Source organism: Salvelinus fontinalis, unplaced genomic scaffold (assembly GCF_029448725.1).
Source record: "Salvelinus fontinalis isolate EN_2023a unplaced genomic scaffold, ASM2944872v1 scaffold_0093, whole genome shotgun sequence".
NCBI classification, from domain to species: domain Eukaryota; kingdom Metazoa; phylum Chordata; class Actinopteri; order Salmoniformes; family Salmonidae; genus Salvelinus; species Salvelinus fontinalis.
Window position 1 is genome coordinate 384,842 of NW_026600302.1, and position 23,042 is coordinate 407,883.

Genomic DNA, 23,042 nt, shown 5'->3' on the forward strand with positions numbered 1-23,042 from the left:
AAATCAGCCCTTGCCTTAAAACCTCTACCGAGTACCTAACCCGGATCCGGGAGCACCCCCCACCCCCCCCACACTGATTAGCATCGCTAGCATAGCGTCACAATTAAATAGTAGCATCTAAATATCATTAAATCACAAGTCCAAGACACCCAATGAAAGACACAGATCTTGTGAATAAAGCCACCATTTCAGATTTTTAAAATGTTTTACAGGGAAGACACAATATGTAAATCTATTAGCTAAACACGTTAGCAAAAGACACCATTTTTTTACTCCAACAGTTTTTTCCTGCGTCAGTAGCTATCACTAATTCGACTAAATGAAAAATATATATAGCCACTAACCAACAAACAAATTCATAAGTTGACAGTCTGATAACATATTTATGGTATAGCATAGTTTTTTTTTTTTAAATGTGCATTTTTCAGGTATAAATCACAGTTCTACATTGCAGCTGCAATCTGATATAGTGCTGATGCAGCTAGAACAATTACAGAGACCAATGTTATATAACTAATTACTTGTCTTAAAACATTTCAGAAAAAATACACAGCGTACAGATATTGAAAGCCCAACATCTGGTGAATCCAAACAATATTTCAGATTTATTAAATGTTTTATAGCGAAAACAAAATGTAGCGCTAAATTAGCATAGCCACGCCAGCCAGAACCAGCTGGGCGCGCCCGACCAGTTCACATGCACGACAGATATATGAAATAACATCGTAAATTGGGTCTTACTATTGCTGATCTTTCATCAGAATGTTGATCAAGGTGTCCTTAGTCCTGATGAGTCGTTCAATCCATTCACAATGGCAACTTTCCCTCTTCATTTAGCCTGGGTACTGGTCGACTGGCACGGTTCTGTCCAAAGTTAAAAAACTCACAGAACGGAACACGGCAAAACTCCCGAAAAAATTCAAATAATCTGATTAAACTATATTGAAAAAACATACATTACGATGATATGGTCACATGTATCAAACAAACTTCGAGACGGAGATAGTTTTCATCCGTAACGTCAGCATAACAAAAGACAATTGCACCTCTAAAACGCGCGTTTCAGAAAACCGGAAGTTGTCGGTCACGCTAAAGAAATAGGTCTTATTTCACGTCAGTACAAGATAAACAAAAAATTTCTCCTCTGACGTCTTCCTGACACCCAGAGGAAGACGAATGAAGTGTGTTTCGGGTCATAGGTGGCGTGACCATATATAGGCAGAGCGTTGAAGCGAGCATACACATCTTGCAATCTTCTTCTTGCTCAGGGAAAGTGCTGTCAAATGACTTGTGTTTCACTCAGAGACAAAATTGAAACGGTTTTAGAAACCATAGCTTGTTTTCTATCCAATGGTATATGGTTGTATGCATATAGTAACAGCAATAATTGAATAAGAGGCAGTTTAATCTGTAGAGGCAATTATGCTAATGCGAAAACAGCACCCCCTGTATTCTCAAGAAGTTAACAGGAAGCCAGTGTAGGGAAGCTAGCACTGGAGTAATATGATCAAATTACTTGGTTCTAGTCAGGATTCTAGCAGCCGTATTTAGCACTAACTGAAGTTTATTTAGTGCTTTATCCGGGTAGCCGGAAAGTAGAGCATTGCAGTAGTCTAACCTAGAAGTAACAAATGCATGGATTAATTTTTCTGCATCATTTTTGGACAGAAAATGTCTGATTTTTGCAATGTTACGTAGATGGAAAAAAGCTGTCCTTGAAACAGTCTTGATATGTTCGTCAAAAGAGAGATCAGGGTCAAGAGTAACGCCGAGGTCCTTCACAGTTTTATTTGAGACGACTTTACAACCATCAAGATGAATTGTCAGATTTAACAGAAGATCTCTTTGTTTCTTGGGACCTAGAACAAGCATCTCTGTTTTGTCCGAGTTTAAAAGTAGAAAGTTTTCAGCCATCCACTTCCTTATGTCTGAAACACAGGCTTCTAGCGAGGGCAATTTTGGGGCTTCACCATGTTTCATTGAAATGTACAGCTGTGTGTCATCCGCATAGCAGTGAAAGTTAACATTATGTTTTCGAATAACATCCCCAAGAGGTAAAATATATAGTGAAAACAATAGTGGTCCTAAAACGGAACCTTGAGGAACACCGAAATGTACAGTTGATTTGTCAGAGGACAGACCATTCACAGAGACAAACTGATATCTTTCCGACAGGTAAGATCTAAACCAGGCCAGAACTTGTCCGTGTAGACCAATTTGGGTTTCCAGTCTCTCCAAAAGAATGTGGTGATCGATGGTGTCAAAGGCAGCACTAAGGTCTAGTAGCACGAGGACAGATGCAGAGCCTCGGTCTGACGCCATTAAAAGGTCATTTACCACCTTCACAAGTGCAGTCTCAGTGCTATGATGGGGTCTAAAACCAGACTGAAGCATTTCGTATACATTGTTTGTCTTCAGAAAGGCAGTGAGTTGCTGCGCAACAGCTTTTTCTAAAATTTTTGAGAGGAATGGAAGATTCGATATAGGCCGATAGTTTTTTATATTTTCCGGGTCAAGGTTTGGCTTTTTCAAGAGAGGCTTTATCACTGCCACTTTTAGTGAGTTTGGTACACATCCGGTGGATAGAGAGCTGTTTATTATGTTCAACATAGGAGGGCCAAGCACAGGAAGCAGCTCCTTCAGCAGTTTAGTAGGAATAGGATCCAGTATGCAGCTTGAAGGTTTAGAGGCCATGATTATTTTCATCATTGTGTCAAGAGATATAGTACTAAAACACTTAAGTGTCTCTCCCGATCCCAGGCCCTCGCAGAGCTGTGCAGATCCAGGACAGCTAAGCCCTGGAGGAATACGCAGATTCAAAGAGGAGTCCGTAATTTGCTTTCTAATGGTCATGATCTTTTCCTCAAAGAAGTTCATGAATTTATTACTGCTGAAGTGAAAGCCATCCTCTCTTGGGGAATGCTGCTTTTTAGTTAGCTTTGCAACAGTATCAAAAAGAAATTTTGGATTGTTCTTATTTTCCTCGATTAACCTGTCTAGGATCAGCGTGGCGCTAGCGGCACTCCCCCCCCCCCCCCCACTGAAAAACCAGTGCCGCGAAATTCAAAAAAAATATTTTTTTAAATATTTAACTTTCACACATTAAAGTCCAATACAGCTAATGAAAGACACAGATCTTATGAATCCAGTCAACATTTCCGATTTTTAAAATGTTTTACAGGGAAGACACAATATGTAAAGATGTACATCTATTACCTAAAAACACATTAGCATATTCCACCATCTTTTATTTGTCCACCAACACCAGTAGCCATCACCAATTCGGCTAAACTAAGATATTTATAGCCCCTAACCAACAAAAAAACTCATTAGATGACAGTCTGATAACATATTTATGGTATGGGATAGGTTTTGTTAGAAAAAAGTGCATATTTCAGGTATATGGCATAGTTTACAATTGCACCCACCATCACAAATGGACTAGAATAATTACAATGAGCAACGTGTTTACCTAACTACTAATCATCAAACATTTCGTAAAAATACACAGCATACACGAATCGAAAGACACAGATCCTGTGAATACAGACAATATTTCAGATTTTCTAAGTGTCTTACAGCGAAAACACAATAAATCGTTATATTAGCTTAGCACATAGCAATTAGCAGCCCAGCATTGATTCTAGCCAAAGTGAGCGATAAAAGTCAACATCGCCAAAAGATATTAATTTTTTCACTAACCTTCTCAGAATTCTTCCGATGACACTCCTGTAACATCACATTACAACATGCATATACAGTTTGATCGAAAATGTTTATATTTAGCCACCAAAATCATGGTTAGACAATGTGAAATGTAGACAAGCTGGTAAAGAAAACGTCCTTGCGCCACTTAGACAGTGATCTACTCTTATACATAAATACTCATAAACGTGACTAAAAAATATAGGGTGGACAGGGATTGATAGACAATTTAATTCTTAATACAATTGCGTTATTACATTTTTTAATTTATCCTTACTTTTCAATACAGTTTGCGCCAAGCGAAGCTACGTCAAAAAACATGGCGTCCTAAGCCACTAAAATGTTTCGACAGAAACACGATTTATCATAATAAAAATGTCCTACCTTGAGCTGTTCTTCCATCAGTATCTTGGGCAAAGGATCCTTTCTTGGGAGAAATCGTCTTTTGGTGGAAAGCTGTCCTCTTGCCATGTGGAAATGTCAACTACGTTCGGGATGAACTGAAAAGCGTGTCCAACTTTTCACATCGTTGCAAAAATAAATGTCCCAAAATCGCACTAAACGGATATAAATTGCTATAAAACGCTTTAAATTAACTACTTTGTGATGTTTGTAACTCCTATAACGAGTGAAAAGATGACCGGAGAAATATAACAGGCTAAACTAACGCTTGGAACAGGAGAGGGTCGGTGTCTTCCACGCGCGTTACGCAGCAAGAAAAGACTTGCTAGCTAAAGGTTTTTTTCATTTGTAGGGCCTGTGAACGAGCAATCGAGCCCGTTGGAATCGTCATCACGTAAAGGCATCCAGGGGAAGACGTAAGAAGTGTCCGTATAGTCATAGCAACGACAGAGCCCTTTTAAATGACTTCAGAAAAGTGGCCAACGTTTCTCAAATCTGACTCCATGTCAGGGAAATTGCTGTAGAATGGGCTCTGTTCCACTTAGAGACAAAATTTCAACTCCTATAGAAACTATAGACTGTTTTCTATCCAATAATAATAATAATATGCATATTGTACGATCAAGGATTTTGTGGGAAGCCGTTTAAAAAATTAGCCACATTAGCATAAATAGTCTAAACAGCGCCCCCATCCCCAACAGGTTAAGTTGGAAAAGTAGGATGATCGAGCAGCAGTGAGGGCTCTTCGGTACTGCACGGTACTGTCTTTCCAAGCTAGTCGGAAGACTTACAGTTTTGTGTGGCGCCATTTCCGTTCCAATTTCCTGGAAGCTTGCTTCAAAGCTCGGGTATTTTCTGTATACCAGGGAGCTAGTTTCTTATGACAAATGTTTTTCGTTTTTAGGGGTGCAACTGCATCTAGGGTATTGCGCAAGGTTAAATTGAGTTCCTCAGTTAAGTGGTTAACTGATTTTTGTCCTCTGACGTCCTTGGGTAGGCAGAAGGAGTCTGGAAGGGCATCAAGGAATTTTTGTGTTGTCTGAGAATTTATAGCACGACTTTTGATGCTCCTTGGTTGGGGTCTGAGCAGATTATTTGTTGCGATTGCAAACGTAATAAAATGGTGGTCCGATAGTCCAGGATTATGTGGAAAAACATTAAGATCTACAACATTTATTCCATGGGACAAAACTAGGTCCAGAGTATGACTGTGGCAGTGAGTAGGTCCAGAGACATGTTGGACAAAACCCACTGAGTCGATGATGGCTCCGAAAGACTTTTGGAGTGGGTCTGTGGACTTCTCCATGTGAATATTAAAATCACCAAAAATTAGAATATGATCTGCTATGACTACAAGGTCTGATAGGAATTCAGGAAACTCAGAGAGGAACGCTGTATATGGCCCAGGAGGCCTGTAAACAGTAGCTATAAAAAGTGATTGAGTAGGCTGCATAGATTTCATGACTAGAAGCTCAAAAGACGAAAACGCCATTTTTTTTTTGTAAATTGAAATTTGCTATCGTAGATGTTAGCAACACCTCCGCCTTTGCGGGATGCACGGGGGATATGGTCACTAGTGTAACCAAGAGGTGAGGCCTCATTTAACACAGTAAATTCATCAGGCTTAAGCCATGTTTCAGTCAGGCCAATCACATCAAGATTATGATCAGTGATTAGTTCATTGACTATGTTACAGTGTAACATCTATGAGAGGCAGTGTATTACAGTGTATCATCTGTTAGAGGTAGTGTATTACAGTGTAACATCTATGAGAGACAGTGTATTACAGTGTAACATCTGTGAGAGACAGTGTATTACAGTGTAACATCTGTGAGAGGCAGTGTATTACAGTGTATCATCTATGAGATACAGTGTATTACAGTGTAATATCTATGAGAGACAGTGTATTACAGTGTAACATCTGTGAGAGGCAGTGTATTACAGTGTAACATCTATGAGAGGCAGTGTATTACAGGTTTAACATCTATGAGAGGCAGTGTATTACAGTGTAACATCTATGAGAGACAGTGTATTAGAGTGTAACATCTGTGAGAGGCAGTGTATTACAGTGTAACATCTATGAGAGGCAGTGTATTACAGTGTAACATCTATGAGAGGCAGTGTATTACAGTGTAACATCTATGAGAGGCAGTGTATTACAGTGTAACATCTATGAGAGAGAGTGTATTACAGTGTAACATCTAGGAGAGACAGTGTATTACAGTGTAACATCTATGAGAGACAGTGTATTACAGTGTAACATCTATGATAGACAGTGTATTACAGTGTAACATCTATGAGAGGCAGTGTATTACAGTGTAACATCTATGAGAGACAGTGTATTACAGTGTAACATCTATGAGAGGCAGTGTATTACAGTGTAACATCTATGAGAGACAGTGTATTACAGTGTAACATCTATGAGAGGCAGTGTATTACAATGTAACATCTATGAGAGACAGTGTATTACAGTGTAACATCTATGAGAGACAGTGTATTACAGTGTAACATCCTTGAGAGGCAGTGTATTACAGTGTAACATCTATGAGAGACAGTGTATTACAGTGTAACATCTATGAGAGACAGTGTATTAGAGTGTAACATCTATGAGAGACAGTGTATTACAGTGTAACATCTATGACAGACAGTGTATTACAGTGTATCATCTGTGAGAGGCAGTGTATTACAGTGTATCATCTGTGAGAGGCAGTGTATTACAGTGTAACATCTATGAGAGACAGTGTATTACAGTGTAACATCTATGAGAGGCAGTGTATTACAGTGTAACATCTATGAGAGACAGTGTATTACAGTGTAACATATATGAGAGGAAGTGTATTAGAGTGTAACATCTATGAGAGGCAGTGTATTAGAGTGTAACATCTATGAGAGACAGTGTATTACAGTGTAACATCCAAGAGAGTTAGTGTATTACAGTGTAACATCTATGAGAGACTGTGTATTACAGTGTAACATCTATGAGAGGCAGTGTATTACAGTGTATCATCTGTGAGAGGCAGTGTATTACAGTGTAACATCTATGAGAGACAGTGTATTACAGTGTAACATCTATGAGAGGCAGTGTATTACAGTTTATCATCTGTGAGAGGCAGTGTATTACAGTGTAACATCTATGAGAGACAGTGTATTACAGTGTAACATCTATGAGAGACAGTGTATTACAGTGTAACATCTATGAGAGGCAGTGTATTACAGTGTAACATCTATGAGAGGCAGTGTATTATCAATCAATCAATCAATTTTATTTTATATAGCCCTTCGTACATCAGATAATATCTCGAAGTGCTGTACAGAAACCCAGCCTAAAACCCCAAACAGCTAGAATGCAGGTGTAGAAGCACGGTGGCTAGGAAAAACTCCCTAGAAAGGCCAAAACCTAGGAAGAAACCTAGAGAGGAACCAGGCTATGAGGGGTGGCCAGTCCTCTTCTGGCTGTGCCGGGTGGAGATTATAACAGAACTATGCCAAGATGTTCAAAAATGTTCATAAGTGACAAGCATGGTCAAATAATAATCATGAATAATTTTCAGTTGGCTTTTCATAGCTGATCATTAAGAGTTGAAAAACAACAGGTCTGGGACAGGTGGCGGTTCCATAACCGCAGGCAGAACAGCTGAAACTGGAATAGCAGCAAGGCCAGGCGGACTGGGGACAGCAAGGAGTCACCACGGGCGGCAGTCCCGACGCATGGTCCTAGGGCCCAGGTCCTCCGAGAGAAAGAAAGAGAGAAGGAGAAAATTAGAGAGAGCCAAGATTTTCAAAATGTTCATAAATGACAAGCATGGTCAAATAATAATCAGGAATAAATCTCAGTTGGCTTTTCATAGCCGATCATTAAGAGTTGAAAACAGCAGGTCTGGGACAGGTAGGGGTTCCATAACCGCAGGCAGAAGAGTTGAAACTGGAATAGCAGCAAGGCCAGGTGGACTGGGGGCAGCAAGGAGTCACCACGGCCGGTAGTCCCGACGTATGGTCCTAGGGCTCAGGTCCTCCGAGAGAAAGAGAGAAGGAGAAAATTAGAGAGAGCCAAGATTTTCAAAATGTTCATAAATGACAAGCATGGTCAAATAATAATCAGGAATAAATCTCAGTTGGCTTTTCATAGCCGATCATTAAGAGTTGAAAACAGCAGGTCTGGGACAGGTAGGGGTTTCGTAACCGCAGGCAGAAACAGTTGAAACTGGATTAGCAGCAAGGCCGGGCGGACTGGGGACAGCAAGGTGTCAGCATACCCGGTAGTCCTGACGTATGGTCCTAGGGCTCAGGTTCTCAGAGAGAAAGAGAGAACGAGAGAATTAGAGAGAGCATACTTAAATTCACACAGGACACTGGATAAGACAGGAGAAGTACTCCAGGTATAACCAACTGACCCTAGCCCCCCGACACATAAACTACTGCAGCATAAATACTGGAGGCTGAGACAGGAGCGGTCAGGAGACACTGTGGCCCCATCCGAAGAAACCCCCGGACAGGGCCAAACAGGAAGGATATAACCCCACCCACTCTGCCAAAGCACAGCCCCCACACCACTAGAGGGATATCCTCAACCACCAACTTACAATCCTGAGACAAGGCCGAGTATAGCCCACAAAGGTCTCCACCACAGCACAACCAAGGGGGGGCGCCAACCCAGACAGGAAGTTCACGTCAGTAACTCAACCCACTCAAGTGACGCACCCCTCCTAGGGACGGCATGAAAGAGCACCAGCAAGCCAGTGACTCAGCCCCAGTAACAGGGTTAGAGGCAGAGAATCCCAGTGGAGAGAGGGGAACCGGCCCTGGAGAGACAGCAAGGGCGGTTCGTTGCTCCAGAGCCTTTCCGTTCACCTTCACACTCCTGGGCCAGACTACACTCAATCATATGACCTACTGAAGAGATAAGTCTTCAGTAAAGACTTAAAGGTTGAGACCGAGTCTGCGTCTCTCACATGGGTAGGCAGACTGTTCCATAAAAATGGAGATCTATAGGAGAAAGCCCTGCCTCCAGCTGTTTGCTTAGAAATTTTAGGGACAATTAGGAGGCCTGCGTCTTGTGACCGTAGCGTACGTGTAGGTATGTACGGCAGGACCAACTCGGAAAGATAGGTAGGAGCAAGCCCATGTAACGCTTTATAGGTTAACAGTAAAACCTTGAAATCAGCCCTTGCCTTAACAGGAAGCCAGTGTAGGGAAGCTAGCACTGGAGTAATATGATCAAATTTCTTGGTTCTAGTCAGGATTCTAGCAGCCGTATTTAGCACTAACTGAAGTTTATTTAGTGCTTTATCCGGGTAGCCCGGAAAGTAGAGCATTGCAGTAGTCTAACCTAGAAGTAACAAATGCATGGATTAATTTTTCTGCATCATTTTTGGACAGAAAATTTCTGATTTTTGCAATGTTACGTAGATGGAAAAAAGCTGTCCTTGAAACAGTCTTGATATGTTCGTCAAAAGAGAGATCAGGGTCAAGAGTAACGCCGAGGTCCTTCACAGTTTTATTTGAGACGACTTTACAACCATCAAGATGAATTGTCAGATTTAACAGAAGATCTCTTTGTTTCTTGGGACCTAGAACAAGCATCTTTGTTTTGTCCGAGTTTAAAAGTAGAAAGTTTTCAGCCATCCACTTCCTTATGTCTGAAACACAGGCTTCTAGCGAGGGCAATTTTGGGGCTTCACCATGTTTCATTGAAATGTACAGCTGTGTGTCATCCGCATAGCAGTGAAAGTTAACATTATGTTTTCGAATAACATCCCCAAGAGGTAAAATATATAGTGAAAACAATAGTGGTCCTAAAACGGAACCTTGAGGAACACCGAAATGTACAGTTGATTTGTCAGAGGACAGACCATTCACAGAGACAAACTGATATCTTTCCGACAGGTAAGATCTAAACCAGGCCAGAACTTGTCCGTGTAGACCAATTTGGGTTTCCAGTCTCTCCAAAAGAATGTGGTGATCGATGGTGTCAAAGGCAGCACTAAGGTCTAGTAGCACGAGGACAGATGCAGAGCCTCGGTCTGACGCCATTAAAAGGTCATTTACCACCTTCACAAGTGCAGTCTCAGTGCTATGATGGGGTCTAAAACCAGACTGAAGCATTTCGTATACATTGTTTGTCTTCAGAAAGGCAGTGAGTTGCTGCGCAACAGCTTTTTCTAAAATTTTTGAGAGGAATGAAAGATTCGATATAGGCCGATAGTTTTTTATATTTTCCGGGTCAAGGTTTGGCTTTTTCAAGAGAGGCTTTATCACTGCCACTTTTAGTGAGTTTGGTACACATCCGGTGGATAGAGAGCTGTTTATTATGTTCAACATAGGAGGGCCAAGCACAGGAAGCAGCTCCTTCAGCAGTTTAGTAGGAATAGGATCCAGTATGCAGCTTGAAGGTTTAGAGGCCATGATTATTTTCATCATTGTGTCAAGAGATATAGTACTAAAACACTTAAGTGTCTCTCCCGATCCCAGGCCCTCGCAGAGCTGTGCAGATCCAGGACAGCTAAGCCCTGGAGGAATACGCAGATTCAAAGAGGAGTCCGTAATTTGCTTTCTAATGGTCATGATCTTTTCCTCAAAGAAGTTCATGAATTTATTACTGCTGAAGTGAAAGCCATCCTCTCTTGGGGAATGCTGCTTTTTAGTTAGCTTTGCAACAGTATCAAAAAGAAATTTTGGATTGTTCTTATTTTCCTCGATTAAGTTGGAAAAGTAGGATGATCGAGCAGCAGTGAGGGCTCTTCGGTACTGCACGGTACTGTCTTTCCAAGCTAGTCGGAAGACTTCCAGTTTGGTGTGGCGCCATTTCCGTTCCAATTTCCTGGAAGCTTGCTTCAAAGCTCGGGTATTTTCTGTATACCAGGGAGCTAGTTTCTTATGACAAATGTTTTTCGTTTTTAGGGGTGCAACTGCATCTAGGGTATTGCGCAAGGTTAAATTGAGTTCCTCAGTTAAGTGGTTAACTGATTTTTGTCCTCTGACGTCCTTGGGTAGGCAGAAGGAGTCTGGAAGGGCATCAAGGAATTTTTGTGTTGTCTGAGAATTTATAGCATGACTTTTGATGCTCCTTGGTTGGGGTCTGAGCAGATTATTTGTTGCGATTGCAAACGTAATAAAATGGTGGTCCGATAGTCCAGGATTATGTGGAAAAACATTAAGATCTACAACATTTATTCCATGGGACAAAACTAGGTCCAGAGTATGACTGTGGCAGTGAGTAGGTCCAGAGACATGTTGGACAAAACCCACTGAGTCGATGATGGCTCCGAAAGACTTTTGGAGTGGGTCTGTGGACTTCTCCATGTGAATATTAAAATCACCAAAAATTAGAATATGATCTGCTATGACTACAAGGTCTGATAGGAATTCAGGAAACTCAGAGAGGAACGCTGTATATGGCCCAGGAGGCCTGTAAACAGTAGCTATAAAAAGTGATTGAGTAGGCTGCATAGATTTCATGACTAGAAGCTCAAAAGACGAAAACGCCATTTTTTTTTTTTGTAAATTGAAATTTGCTATCGTAGATGTTAGCAACACCTCCGCCTTTGCGGGATGCACGGGGGATATGGTCACTAGTGTAACCAAGAGGTGTGGCCTCATTTAACACAGTAAATTCATCAGGCTTAAGCCATGTTTCAGTCAGGCCAATCACATCAAGATTATGATCAGTGATTAGTTCATTGACTATGTTACAGTGTAACATCTATGAGAGGCAGTGTATTACAGTGTATCATCTGTTAGAGGTAGTGTATTACAGTGTAACATCTATGAGAGACAGTGTATTACAGTGTAACATCTGTGAGAGACAGTGTATTACAGTGTAACATCTGTGAGAGGCAGTGTATTACAGTGTAACATCTATGAGAGACATAGTATTACAGTGTAACATCTATGAGAGACAGTGTATTACAGTGTATCATCTGTTAGAGGTAGTGTATTACAGTGTAACATCTATGAGAGACAGTGTATTACAGTGTAACATCTGTGAGAGACAGTGTATTACAGTGTAACATCTAAGAGAGACAGTGTATTACAGTGTAACATCTGTGAGAGGCAGTGTATTACAGTGTATCATCTATGAGAGGCAGTGTATTACAGTGTAACATCTAAGAGAGACAGTGTATTACAGTGTATCATCTATGAGAGGCAGTGTATTACAGTGTAACATCTAAGAGAGACAGTGTATTACAGTGTAACATCTGTGAGAGGCAGTGTATTACAGTGTAACATCTATGAGAGACAGTGTATTACAGTGTAACATCTATGAGAGGAAGTGTATTACAGTTTAACATCTATGAGAGGCAGTGTATTAGAGTGTAACATCTATGAGAGACAGTGTATTACAGTGTAACATCCAAGAGAGTCAGTGTATTACAGTGTAACATCTATGAGAGACAGTGTATTACAGTGTAACATCTATGCCTTGCTGTGGATGCTTCTGATATTGCATCTTGACAGGACTGGAGTAACGTGTTGTTCAGGGTTACACAAGCGTTAGGTTTTCTCTCTCTCATAGCATTACATGTCACTACATCATGTTCCATTGGTTTATTTTTGTGTTGGAATGAAACATCACACAGTATTCCAAATCAAATCAAGTTGTATTTGTGACATGCACTGAATACAACAGGTATAGACTTTAGTGGGAAATGCTTACTTACGAGCCCTTTCCCAACAATGCAGAGTTGGAAGTAAGAAAATAAGGTAATAAAAATAGAAAATATTAACAATAAATAACAATAACAAGGCTATATACAAGGAGTACCGGTACCGAACCAATGTGCAGGGGTACGGGGTAGTTGAGGTGATTGAGGTAATATGTACATGTAGGTTGGGGTTAAGGTGACTAGCAATCAGGATCGATAATAAACAGAGTAGCAGCAGTGTATGTGGAGTGTTGTCAATATGCATGTGTGTGGCCTCCCGAGTGGCGCAGTGGTCTAAGGCACTGATTCGCAGTGCTAGCTGTGCCACTAGAGACTTTGGGTTTAAGTCCAGGCTCTGTCGCATCCGGCCGCAACTAGGAGACCCATGGGGCGGCGCACAATTGCCCCAGCGTCGTTGGAGTTAGGGGAGGGTTTGGCTGGCAGGGATGTCCGCATCGCGCACTAGTGACTCCTGTGGCGGGGGAGCAGTGCACGGTCGCCAGGTGTACGGTGTTTCCTCCGACACATTGGTGCGGCTGGCTTCTGGGTTAGGCGGGCATTGTGTCAAGAAGCAGTGCGGTTTGGCTGGGTTGTGTTTCGGAGGAAGCACGGCTCTCGACCTTCGCCTCTACCGAGTCCGTACGGGAGTTGCAGCAATGAGACAAGACTGTAACTACCAATTGGATATCACGAAATTGGGGAGAAAAAGGGGGTAAAAAAAAAGGGAAATATGCGTGTGTGTCTGTGTTTGTGTCTGTTTCTGTGTGAAACTGTGTTTGTAGCGAGGCAGAGCGAGGCAGAGCGAGCTGTGGCGCCATGCCGTGCCTCATGAATAGGAGTAAATGATTTAGCAGGGACACAAATGGAACCGCTCAGTCACACAGAGTCCCGGCAGGGCCCCACATTCACCGCCTTGCCATCACTGACCTCAATCATCCTCTATATGAGTATGGTAATGAGTCTGTATATGAACCTATATGAAAAGGAATATGAACTTATATGATAGGGCTGAGTGATTAACCAAAATGAACTGAGGTACAGTATCTCTACCTGAAAATACATAATCTAAGTGATTGATAGTTGGTATTCAGCAGTCATAAAAGTATGCCTTATTAACTTTGAAGAACTAGTAAAATAGTGATTTTGTCAGACAGCGTAGGCAGCAGCTCTATAGAGATGAGATGATGACTTGGAATGAAATAATAAAGTCATCAGATAAAACAAATGTAACATACACAACAACTGACATGTTTTCATAATCGAACTGAAACCGAACCTCAAATACCGCTAATCGCTCAGCACTACTATGTGAGCGGGAATATGAACTCTGATGAGCCAAATGTGCCAAGTCACTTTCTCAACTGATAAAATGTGGAGAGAAAAAAAAACAAGAAATCCAGAAGAAACGTAATTTTCCAGAGAGAAGGGAATAGAAACAACTGTTTGTGTTGCAGTGCAGACAGCAGGTAGACAACAACCACACAGCTTCTGCAACAAACAGCTGTTGGTGGTGTGTGTGTGTGTTAACGAGCGCAGGGAGTGTGTGTTTGTGTGTGAGGAAGTGAACGTGACAGATTTAACAGTCCACAGGGTAGCGACAGGCTGTTTCCCTTCTTATCCAGTCAGTGTTTCTGTTCAGCTCTGCCTGCATGGTTCTTTCAGCCTGCCTCTCTCTGGCTGCCTGTTTTTCTTAGTTACACACACTGCAGAATAGACACTACAAATACACACAGCACACCATGCGCACCCTACACACACACACACTAACACACACACATAGAAATGTAGTGCATCTCAAAATACCCAAACTGAAAAACACACAAATACACACACACACACACCATTCTGTACACACTAAAGCATGCAGTAACCAAGGTGACTAGGAAGCACACAAACACACGCTGCACTGTGAGCGAGCAGGTCTGGCTGAACACTCTACATTTTATTAATGTCACAGTGATTTAGTGAACACAATACTGTACAGTGGATAGCACCATTGATTCACATTATTAGACATTTTATTGACCGCATAAAACTCTGGAATGGGCTGTCGCCTTTTTATGGAGGTCCTACAAGGCAGGAATGGGCACAAAACCATACATTGCGAAAATCTTCAGACAATGCAATTTTCGGTTCTCCAGCTCGAAGGACCGTATATTCACATCCAAGATCACACTGACACTAGTTCTCTTCCTGGTTCCACCTCTCTTATTCTCCTCTACTGTTAGTCTCTCTTATCTCTTACTCTCTCTTTATTTCTCTCTCTCATTCTCTCTCTTACACACACACACACTCCCCCACCCCTAACCATTGTGTCTTGTGACTTTCCTAGGCTGGAACAAAAGAGTGGACTATGAGCCAGGCACTGGCAGCAAGCAGTTGTTTCCCAAGATGCATCTGGAGACGTGTGGAGGACCTCTCTCCTCAGTGAGGACCATGGTGGAGCTACAGACCAGCCATATTGGGAAGGGCTGCGACCGGGAGACCTACTCTGAGAAGTCTCTGCAGAAACTCTGTGGTACGTACCTCATGGGATACATATTTCTCTATACATGGTCATAGGTAAGTCAATGTATTTCACTTGATTTACAATTAGAGATTCGTTGCATAACAGAACAGAGTCAGTCCAGAAATCATCAGACTGAAGCGCCCTAAATGACTACAACACTACAACACTCTTAATAAGAACACCAGTTAAACTCGCTAGACCCTTATCTGAATGCATAACTCCCTCTCTCCCCCTCTCCCTCCCTGCCTCCCTCCCCCTCTCCCTCCCTCTCTATATGCATGGTTCACCGCTAAAGAGCCTTTTCAAAGCCTCCCATAGTCATTAACTGATACCAAATAGAATACATTGTAATTGCTTTTTTAAAGCACAATCAATTTGAGATAATGTACAAAGACATCTGCAAACAGAATGTTGGGCTGTGCTTGGCGGCGGTGGCAGGGCTGCAGGCGGAGAGGGAGAACTGAGGGAGGGAAGCCTCCACGCATCTATTTACTCACAGAATCTAATCACTGCAAGTCAGAACCTCTACAAAGCCATGAATAGCAGGCGGGGAGAAACAGGACATTACAGACAGGCAGGAAAAAAAACATTAATTAATGCGCTGATATCCTGTTATTAGTGGAAAACTAACAGATGCGTGTTTCAATTGTCTATCTGGATGAAAAGATATACCAGAGCGATGGGTCATATTGTATCAATGTGGTTATTTTGGAGCGTTGCTGGGTTTTGGAGGTACTACTGTCAACACGTAATAGCTGTGTTATAAACATGTATAATAAGGCATTACTTAGGCCCTAGTGGGAGTGAGGGCACACAAGTCAATTGCGCTGTATGTTAGTCGGGGTATGTTAGCGCTGCAGGGGAACACTGCGACCTGGCCAGAGTTATGTTTATCAGAGAGAGAGAGAGAGAAGAGACAGAGAGGAGAGAGAGAGAGGAAGAGAGAGAGAGAGAGAGAGAGAGAGAGAGAGAGAGAGAGAGAGAGAGAGAGAGAGAGAGAGAGAGAGAGAGAGAGAGAGAGAGAGAGAGAGAGAGAGAGAGAGAGAGAGAGAGAGAGAGAGAGAGATTCATTGATTTAATGTTCTGACGGATCGGTTTGTTTTCCTGTGAAAGGATCCCATAACAACAGTCTCTTCTCCGCTGTAACAGCCTGTCTGATTGGCTGTGTGGGGAATTATCACTCGTTATTAACACTGAAAACAACATGAATTCCAGCCATCGCTTCTTTTTTTTCCATTACCATGGTGTTCTGTATGTTTCTTAGTGTCCATGGAGATAGATAAAGCAGTATGTACTCTATGCATGGAGGTAGATAAAGCAGTATGTACTCTATGCATGGAGGTAGATAAAGCATTATGTACTCTATGCATGGAGGTAGATAAAGCATTATGTACTCTATGCATGGAGGTAGATAAAGCATTATGTACTCTATGCATGGAGATAGATAAAGCAGTATGTACTCTATGCATGGAGGTAGATAAAGCATTATGTACTCTATGCATGGAGGTAGATAAAGCATTATGTACTCTATGCATGGAGATAGATAAAGCAGTATGTACTCTATGCATGGAGGTAGATAAAGCATTATGAACTATGCATGGAGGTAGATAAAGCAGTATGTACTCTGTGCATGGAGGTAGATAAAGCATTATGAACTATGCATGGAGGTAGATAAAGCATTATGTACTCTATGCATGGAGGTAGATAAAGCATTATGTACTCTATGCATGGAGATAGATAAAGCAGTATGTACTCTATGCATGGAGGTAGATAAATCAGTATGTACTCTATGCATGGAGGTAGATAAAGCAGTATGTACTCTATGCATGGAGGTAGATAAAGCATTATGTACTATGCATGGAGGTAGATAAAGCATTATGAACTATGCATGGAGGTAGATAAAGCATTATGAACTATGCATGGAGGTAGATAAAGCATTATGAACTATGCATGGAGGTAGATAAAGCAGTATGTACTCTATGCATGGAGGTAGATAAAGCATTATGAACTATGCATGGAGGTAGATAAAGCATTATGAACTATGCATGGAGGTAGATAAAGCAGTATGTACTCTATGCATGGAGGTAGATAAAGCATTATGAACTATGCATGGAGGTAGATAAAGCATTATGTACTCTATGCATGGAGGTAGATAAACCATTATGAACTATGCATGGAGGTAGATAAAGCATTATGTACTCTATGCATGGAGGTAGATAAAGCAGTATGTACTCTATGCATGGAGGTAGATAAATCAGTATGTACTCTATGCATGGAGATAGATAAAGCAGTATGTACTCTATGCATGGAGGTAGATAAAGCATTATGTACTCTATGCATGGAGGTAGATAAAGCAGTATGTACTCTATGCATGGAGATAGATAAAGCAGTATGTACTCTATGCATGGAGGTAGATAAAGCAGTATGTACTCTATGCATGGAGGTAGATAAAGCAGTATGTACTCTATGCATGGAGATAGATAAAGCAGTATGTACTCTATGCATGGAGGTAGATAAAGCATTATGTACTCTATGCATGGAGGTAGATAAAGCATTATGTACTCTATGCATGGAGATAGATAAAGCAGTATGTACTCTATGCATGGAGGTAGATAAAGCAGTATGTACTCTATGCGTGGAGGTAGATAAAGCATTATGTGCTCTATGCATGGAGGTAGATAAAGCAGTATGTACTCTGTGCATGGAGGTAGATAAAGCATTATGTACTCTATGCATGGAGGTAGATAAAGCATTATGTACTCTATGCATGGAGGTAGATAAAGCATTATGTACTCTATGCATGGAGGTAGATAAAGCAGTATGTACTCTATGCATGGAGGTAGATAAATCAGTATGTACTCTATGCATGGAGGTAGATAAAGCATTATGTACTCTATGCATGGAGGTAGATAAAGCAGTATGTACTCTATGCATGGAGGTATATAAAGCAGTATGTACTCTATGCATGGAGGTAGATAAAGCAGTATGTACTCTATGCATGGAGGTAGATAAAGCAGTATGTACTCTATGGATGGCCATGGCTTCTGATGACTTTCATCCACTCCTACCTCTGAAAGTCTGTTTCATTTGTCACAAATCAATAGTCACATCCACTATCAATCTCTGAACATCGTTTACCCTGTAAGCCTGGGCCTCTGGCTTATTCATAAGTGATCATAGCCAAGGTCAGCCTGAACCATCTGTATATCTGTGTTGATTGGTATTTACAGTCATGTGTTGTTGTGCTTCCTTATCTGTTCCCACGGCAACAATTACCCAGGGGCCTCATCGGGCAGCACAGACCTTCTCCCCGCCCCCAGCGTCTCCACCAATTGGACGGCGTCCCTTGTGACGGACAGTGGGCGGGACAGCGACCTCATCTTCCGGTTTGACGGGCGGCAAGCGGCAAAGATTCCTGACCAGATGGTACCACAGAACCTGACGGATCAGTTCACCATCGCCACGTGGATGAAGCATGGACCCACTCCTGGACTGAGGGCGGAGAAAGAGACCCTGCTCTGCAACTCTGATAAAACAGGTGAAAAGAGGGGAAGGAAGGTAGGAAGGAAGAGAGAGGTGTGACTGGGAGAGACGTAAAGTGGGTAGGGCTGTGTGGAGAGGGCCGGGAACATTGAATGGGTGTGTGTGGTCTACTGACAAGAAGGGGTTAATCTTCACTTAAGAGAAGGGGTCTTAATTCAAAGGTTGTGGTCATTTTAGGGAAGGTGTGTTACATTTACGCACTCTTCTTTTTCTTCATCCTCTCTCCAGAGATGAACAGACACCACTACTCCCTTTACGTCCATAACTGTCGTCTGGTCTTCCTGCTCCGGAGAGACTTCACCCAGGTGGACACCTTCAGACCTGCAGAGTTCCACTGGAAACTGGAGCAGGTAGGCTACACAGTAGGCTTTGTGTACGTCAGCGATATTCATTTGTAATGTACTGTACCACTAAAGAGGGACAACTTGTCCTTACGAGTGTGCTGTCTATGAAACATGATGTGATGTTCAGATGGCCTGGACCAACCACTCCCTCTAGAGGCTCTTGATCAACACCTAAAGTCCTTCATCCCAGAACCTCTCTAGCAGCCTCGATGCACAGAGCAGTTGAGACTGTTTTAGACCTGGACATATGAAGACCATCTCTATTGAAAATACGTCATTCACTAGTGTGTGTGTGTGTGTGTGTGTGTGTGTGTGTGTGTGTGTGTGTGTGTGTGTGTGTGTGTGTGTGTGTGTGTGTGTGTGTGTGTGTGTGTGTGTGTGTGTGTGTGTGTGTTTCCTCTGGGGATGAAGGGGGGCTGGCGGTGAGGATACAGTAGATTGCGAAATTATTCACCCCATTGGAATGTTTCCTATTTTGTTGCCTTACAACCTGGAATAAAAATGTATTTTAGGGGGGTTTGTTAAATTTCATTTACACAACACTTTAAAGATACAAAATATTTTTTCTTGTGAAACAAACAAGAAATAAAACAAAAAAACAGAACACTTGAGCGTGCATAACTATTCACCCCACCAAAGTCAATACTTTTAGAGCCACCTTTTGCAGCAATTACAGCTGCAAGTCTCTTCGGGTATGTCTCTATAAGCTTGGCACATCTAGCCACTGGAATTTTTGCCCATTCTTCAAGGCAAAACTGCTCCAGCTCCTTCAAGTTGGATGGGTTCCGCTGGTGTCCAGCAATCTTTAAGTCATACCACAGATTCTCAATTGGATTGAGGTCTGGGCTTTGACTAGGCCATTCCAAGACATTTAAATGTTTCCCCTTAAACCACTCGAGTGTTGCTTTAGCAGTATGCTTACGATCATTGTCCTGCTGGAAGGTGAACTTCCTTCCAGCAGGACTCAAGTCTCAAATCTCTCAAAGACTGAAACAGGTTTCCTTCAAGAATTTCCCATTATTTAGCGCCATCCATCCTTCCTTCAATTCTGACCAGTTTCCCAGTTCCTGCCGATGAAAAACATCCCCACAGCATGATGCTGCCACCACCATGCTTCACTGTGGGGATCAAGTAAAATCAAATCAAAGTTTATTTGTCATGTGCGCCGAATACAACAGGTGTAGACCTTACAGTGAAATGCTTACTAATAGGCTCTAACCAACTGTGCAATTTGTAAAAAAAAAAAAAGTGTTAGGGGACCAATAGGTAAGTAAAGAAATAAAACAACAGTAAAAAGACAGTGAAAAATAACAGTAGCGAGGCTATATACAGTAGCGAGGCTATAACAGTAGCGAGGCTATATACAGTAGCGAGGCTATAACAGTAGCGAGGCTATATACAGGCACCGGTTAGTCGGGCTGATTGAGGTAGCATGTACATGAATGTATTGTTAAAGTGACGATGCATATAAGATAAACAGAGAGTAGCAGCAGCGTATAAGAGGGGTTGGGGGAGCACACAATGCAAATAGTTCGGGTAGCCATTTGATTACCTGTTCAGGGGTCTTATGGTTTGGGGGTAAAAACTGTTGAGAAGCCTTTTGGTCCTAGACTTGGCACTATGGTACCACTTGTCATGCGGTAGTAGAGCGAACAGTCTATGACTGGGGTGGCTGGGGTCTTTGACAATTTTTAGGGCTTTCCTCTGACACCCACCGCCTGGTGTAGAGGTCCTGGATGGTAGGCAGCTTAGCCCCAGTGATGTACTGGGCTGTACGCACTACCCTCTGTAGTGCCTTGCGGTCGGAGGCCGAGCAGAAGCCGAGCAGAAGCCAAGCAGAAGCCGTACCAGGCAGTGATGCAACCAGTCAGAATGCTCTCGATGTTGCAGCTGTAGAACCTTTTGAGGATCTGAGAACCCATACCAAATCATTTTAGTTTCCTGAGGGGAAATAGGGTTTGTTGTGCCCTCTTCATGACTGTCTTGGTGTGTTTGGACCATTCTAGTTTGTTGGTGATGTGGACACCGAGGAACTTGAAACTCTCAACCTGCTCCACGACAGCCCCATCGATGAGAAGGGGGCCATGCTCGGTCCTCCTTTTCCTGTAGTCCACAATCATCTCTTTCATCTTGGTTACGTTGGGGGATAGGTTGTTATTCTGGCACCACCCGGCCAGGTTTCTGACCTCCTCCCTATAGGCTGTCTCATTTCTGTCGGTGATCAGGCCTACCACTCTTGTTTCATCTGCAAACTTAATGAGGGTGTTGGAGTCGTGCCTGGCCATGCAGTCGTGGATGAACAGGGACTATAGGAGGGGACTGAGCATGCACCCCTGAGGGGCTCCAGTGTTAAGGATCAGCATTACAGATGTGTTGCTACCTACCCTCACTTGGGCACAAGGACTATGGTGGTATGCTTGAAACATGTTGGTAATACAGACTCAATCAGGGACATGTTGAAAATGTCAGTGAAGACACCTGCCAGTTGGTCAGCCCATGCCCAGAGTACACGTCCTGTTAATCCGTCTGGCCCCGCAGCCTTGTGAATGTTGACCTGTTTAAAGGTCTTACTCACATCGGCTACAGAGGATGGTGTTCTCGGGGGGATGAGAGGTGTTGGGTTTGCGCCAGACATAGCATTTTCTTTGATGCCCAAAAAGCTTAATTGTAGTCTCATCTGACCAGAGTGCCTTCTTACATATGTTTGGGGAGTCTCCCACATGCCTTTTGGCGAACACCAAATGTGTTTGCTTATTTTTTTCTTTAAACAATGGCTTTTTTTCTGGCCACTCTCTTATAAAGCCCAGCTCTGTGGAGTGTACGGCTTAAAGTGGTCCTATGGACAGATACTCCAATCTCCGCTGTGGAGCTTTGCAGCTCCTTCAGGGTTATCTTTGGTCTCTTTGTTGTTTCTCTGATTAATGCCCTCCATGCCTGGTCCGTGAGTTTTCAAATCCATTTAAATTACAGGTTGTAATGCAACAAAATAAGGAAAAACGCCAAGGGGGGTGAATACTTTTGCAAGGCGCTGTATGTTTGTCTGTAGCTACATTGACTCTTGGCCAAACCTAGCGGGCTGACATATGTGTTCATGAACAATGTGTGGGTGGGTGACAGCAGCAGCTCCCTCTCGCCTGAGGATGTGTCCGTCTCAAGGTTGGCCTGGTCAGGCTTATTGTTAGTCTCCAGACCCTGAACGCAGCTCTCTGATTGGACAAAAGAGACGAGCAGCTAAAGCCGGGCAGTGAGAGGCAGAGTACTGAGCCTGCTGGGTAATTTGAGGACAGATCGCTGGCTGTGATTTGAGGAAGGACCGGGGGTCAGAGCGTGACCTTATGACCGGGGTTGACCACTTGTTAGTCACCGTCTGGAGAAGTTCTGTAACATTCCAGAACAAACACAGTTAGACAAGACATGGCAGCCTGTCTCTCCATGGTCCTTTTTTCTCTCTCTCTCTCTCTCTCTCTCTCTCTCTCTCTCTCTCTCTCTCTCTCTCTCTCTCTCTCTCTCTCTCTCTCTCTCTCTCTCTCTCTCTCTCTCTCTCTCTCTCTCTCTCTCTCTCTCTCTCTCTCTCTCTCTCTCTCTCTCTCTCTCTCTCTCTCTCTCTCTCTCTCTCTCTCTCTCTCTCTCTCTCTCTCTCTCTCTCTCTCTCTCTCTCTCTCTCTCTCTCTCTCTCTCTCTCTCTCTCTCTCTCTCTCTCTCTCTCTCTCTCTTTCTTTCTTTCTTTCTTTCTTCCATATCTGTTTGGGCTTGTTTTGGTCAATTTGCAGTCTACCAATTTTTTGTAATTATGGTCCGGCTTCCTGACTATGCACTCAAGATAAGATTTTCCTGCAGCTGAATCTAGTTTATGATCCCTGGACTATACTGATAGAGGTACTCTTAAACCTCAGGGGA

At 42.6% G+C, this 23,042-nt stretch overlaps 1 protein-coding gene across 1 annotated transcript in view; it reads left to right on the forward strand.

The window, feature by feature from the left end:
* Positions 1-23,042, forward strand: part of LOC129843042 (calsyntenin-2-like) — a 249,928-nt gene that overhangs the window by 159,837 nt on the left and 67,049 nt on the right. Inside the window, exons 5-7 of the mRNA XM_055911770.1 lie at positions 15,082-15,267; positions 18,539-18,796; positions 19,030-19,151. Coding sequence (XP_055767745.1) covers positions 15,082-15,267; positions 18,539-18,796; positions 19,030-19,151 — 566 coding nt within the window. The remainder of the gene's footprint in view (positions 1-15,081; positions 15,268-18,538; positions 18,797-19,029; positions 19,152-23,042) is intronic.